At 38.2% G+C, this 3470-nt stretch overlaps 1 protein-coding gene across 1 annotated transcript in view; it reads right to left on the minus strand.

Moving 5' to 3' along the window:
• Positions 1 to 850, minus strand: part of LOC102202719 (vesicle-associated membrane protein 2-like) — an 8192-nt gene extending 7342 nt beyond the window's left edge. The window contains exon 1 of the mRNA XM_005745176.1: positions 671 to 850. Coding sequence (XP_005745233.1) covers positions 671 to 672 — 2 coding nt within the window. The 5' untranslated portion in view covers positions 673 to 850. The remainder of the gene's footprint in view (positions 1 to 670) is intronic.
• Between the last annotated feature and the right edge of the window lie 2620 nt (positions 851 to 3470).

The raw sequence follows: 3470 nt of genomic DNA on the forward strand, positions 1-3470 counted from the left end.
ACACACACACACACACACACACACACACACACACACACACACACACACACACACACACACACACAGTGTTACTGCCAGCAGGCTTGTTTTCCACCCGCAAAATGGAGAAAGATTAGTGCAGCAGCAGCAGCAGCAGCAGGAGTCTGACTGACTGATGGAGATCAACATGCACTAAGTAATCACTCCCCTCCCCCCGCGGGACAAAACACACCAAAAACATTCCCACAGTGGGTTCTCTTCTCTCTAAAAACTCCCAGGTGTTTGTAGCTTCGTTATTCTGTGTGTGTGTGTGTGTGTGTGTGTGTGTGTGTGTGTGACAGGAAATTAAAGCATCACAGCTCAGCCGATCACACTGTTTGATGATAGTTTTGTAGGTGAGTCACCCGGTGAGTCACGGTCGTACTTCTGCAGTCTCAGCACTGACATTTCCAGACAAGTTTCGCTTTTGATCCATAAATTTAGAGATAAAAATTGATTTTAAAAATTAAATTAATAAGAAAAAAGGAGTTTGAATTGTGCTGTAGCTGTACCCACCACGGAATTTAATGAGGAATCTCTTTAGTCTGTTAACTACACTTTGTTTTTTGTTTTTTTAAAAGCAGACATGGATTGAAAGATTTTAGAGGTTTTAAAAAGCCTGAAATAAATAAAAATGAGTCGGAGTACTCACATCTGAGCTGGAGGATGATGGAGATGATCTGAGAGAGGGTGAGGCTGGACCTAAACCGAGGAGGAGGACTTCTGTTCTCTGTCTGATGTCTTCATTCACTTTTTCTCTTAAAACACGTAGAAAAACTACAACTGAAGCAGCTGCGCACAGACCGAAAAAACCTTTCGCGTCAGACACAAGTCCCGCCCCTATGCGCGCACACGCACGCATGCCCGCTTCCTCTGTCTCTCAGTTAATCCCAACACAAACCTGACATCATGGGTTACGTTTGAGCATTTGAAACATGCATTTCTGGATTTTTATTATTGTTATTATTTTAATTTGACTTTTTCAGGAGTAAATTTAAACGTCACATCATCAGCCTGCGGTCCATCAGGTCCACCTCCACTCCAACAAATCCTAATTCATGTTTTTTCAGTAAAAACTCGGCGCTGAATTTGACTCTGATTAACACACTTTGTGTGGTGGCAATAAATACTCAGGATATAAAATACCTGATATTTCATGTTTGATCAGGCTGGGAAGATTCTAAGAACATTTTTTCTCATGCATAAAAAAATTATTTGTGTGTGTAAATTACAGCTTATTTCATATATTTAAAATTTTCTTTAAAAATTTCTTTCTCTTTCTCTCTTTATGTTACAATAATTATTTTTTTGTTATTTTGTGACTTTTTTCATAAGCCCACAACTTTTCTTATGAATTTTTGACTTTGAGTTTTTTTTTTTAAATTAATACACGTTATTGTTATTTTTTCTGGATTTCTTCTTCTTTGTACTTTTTGAAGTTGCCACATTCTCTTCCCAGATTTTTTTTTTTTACCACAATTTTAGCCTTTCTCGTGTTGTTTTTCCCTCATGAGTTTGTGTTGACAAAATTTAAGCATTTTGTAAATAGTTTTTTCATAAATTGGCAACTCATTTGCATGTCACCACAGATTGGAGCGGTGTTAGGTTCCTTCTACACTGACTGAAACACAGTTATGTTCCCTTTGTACAAATATATTTGAAGAATTAAATGTTTTACAGAATTCAAGCTGTGTGCAAAACAGTAAAGTTTTCATGTCTGTGGTATGTTAGCTGAAGGTAGCGTGGGTTGTCACCTGACCAATACTGAGCAAAGTGAGGTGAAAATCAAACGCCCCCTCCGTTAATCAGACGTACAGGTGGGGTAACTGTTTCCTGCTGCTTCTGTTTGGTTTGACTGCAGCGAGTTATCCGGTGTTTTCTGTCCTCGGCGTCTTTATGTGAGTATTTGAATGTATTTTTCTGCTTTTCCTTTTACTCACACTGTGCGGCATAACTGCGCTCTTTTTCTGGATTTTCCGATTTTTTTTCACATTTTTCTAAAGTCGAAAATGTTGGGTTTAGATTTTCAGGTGGCTGTTTTTTTGTCACTCTTCAGGAAAATTGCGTGATTTCTTAACTTTAAAATGGTTCATTTTTACCTTCATCTCCACTGGTTTCTGTGCTTCCCCCCCTGGACTTTGTGCACACTGCACAGCATTGTAGTGCATAGAGTGCATAGCTATTAGAATAATTTCCACTTGATTAATTTCTTTTTTTGAATGGAAAAGTTCTGCAATGGCAAACACCAAGAAAAAGAGCAAGTCATGAGTGGATCCCGCTTTTGAACTTTGGGCTTGTAAAGACAAACTGCGATGTCTCTGAAGGAGTGAAACGTCTAATCTGAATACAAAGCATTTCTTTTTTAAGCGTGTGCTTCTCTATACACATTTCAGACTAACAGTACAACTGATTAGTGTTTAATTTGAATACATGTAATTTCTGCCCAGTTAATCCACTGAGATCAGACTTGTGTAAGCAAATTATATCAAAAGCAGTCCTCTCATCCAAAACACTTCTTCAGATCTAAAACCTGAAGGAGAAACCAGGTATTTTCTGGTGAGGTTGTGACCTTGGACATCCTCACAGCTGCTGTCATCGTGTAGATCAGGGTGTCAGGATGTGACTTTCATCTGTAAAAGGCTCTGTGGATGATGATAGCAGGTGTTGTAGCCCACCTCCTCTGTTCACTAACATGAACAGCCAGAAAAAACACCAAATGTTGCACAGCGGATAATAAAGTGACGACAAAACTTCCTCTAAATGGAAGAACAAACGGCGTGAAAGACAAAGATAACTTGGAAACGTTTCGTACTGAGTCGATCAGAACAAAAGAGGAAGTTTAAAAAAATTCTGGAGCTTTTTGAATTGATGAAGTTTTTTTATATGAATATGTAAAGTTTGTTTGTGTAGAAGTTTATTAAAACAAAACCTTTCATTGATGGGTGAACAGAGTAGCTACATGGGAACAAAACCAAAGAATTACGTTTCTTCAAAGTATTTTATTCTGCTCATCTTTTCATTTCATCAAACATACATACAGCTCTGTGCACCACACACTCAAACCTGAACCCCTGACACCTCAAACACTCCACTCATAGGTTTTCCTACAAATGGCTTCATCCTTCAGCTCGATTATTTGCCTTTTCTTTTTCATCCAAGTCACTTTCATTCCTGTGTTTCCTGAAATGTTTAAATTCACGTTTCTCTCTCCACAGATTCCACTTACATTCAGATAATATAGATATGAAGCACTCGGCTAACGGAGCGTCTGCACTGTTTCCTATGGTGAGTGATAGCTTTGCTTTGAACGATAGCAGTTTGTTGCTTTGTTTTCTCATCATTAAAGGAACAAAATGACTCTTTGCCCATTTCTCTCCCTGCACTGAGATCACATAAAAGAACAAAGATTTTAAATTGGATGTTTTTGATGTGCTCAGTGAAGAAAACTGGAG

Source organism: Pundamilia nyererei, unplaced genomic scaffold (genome assembly GCF_000239375.1).
Source record: "Pundamilia nyererei isolate P.nyererei 1_Seehausen unplaced genomic scaffold, PunNye1.0 scaffold00155, whole genome shotgun sequence".
NCBI lineage: Eukaryota > Metazoa > Chordata > Actinopteri > Cichliformes > Cichlidae > Pundamilia > Pundamilia nyererei.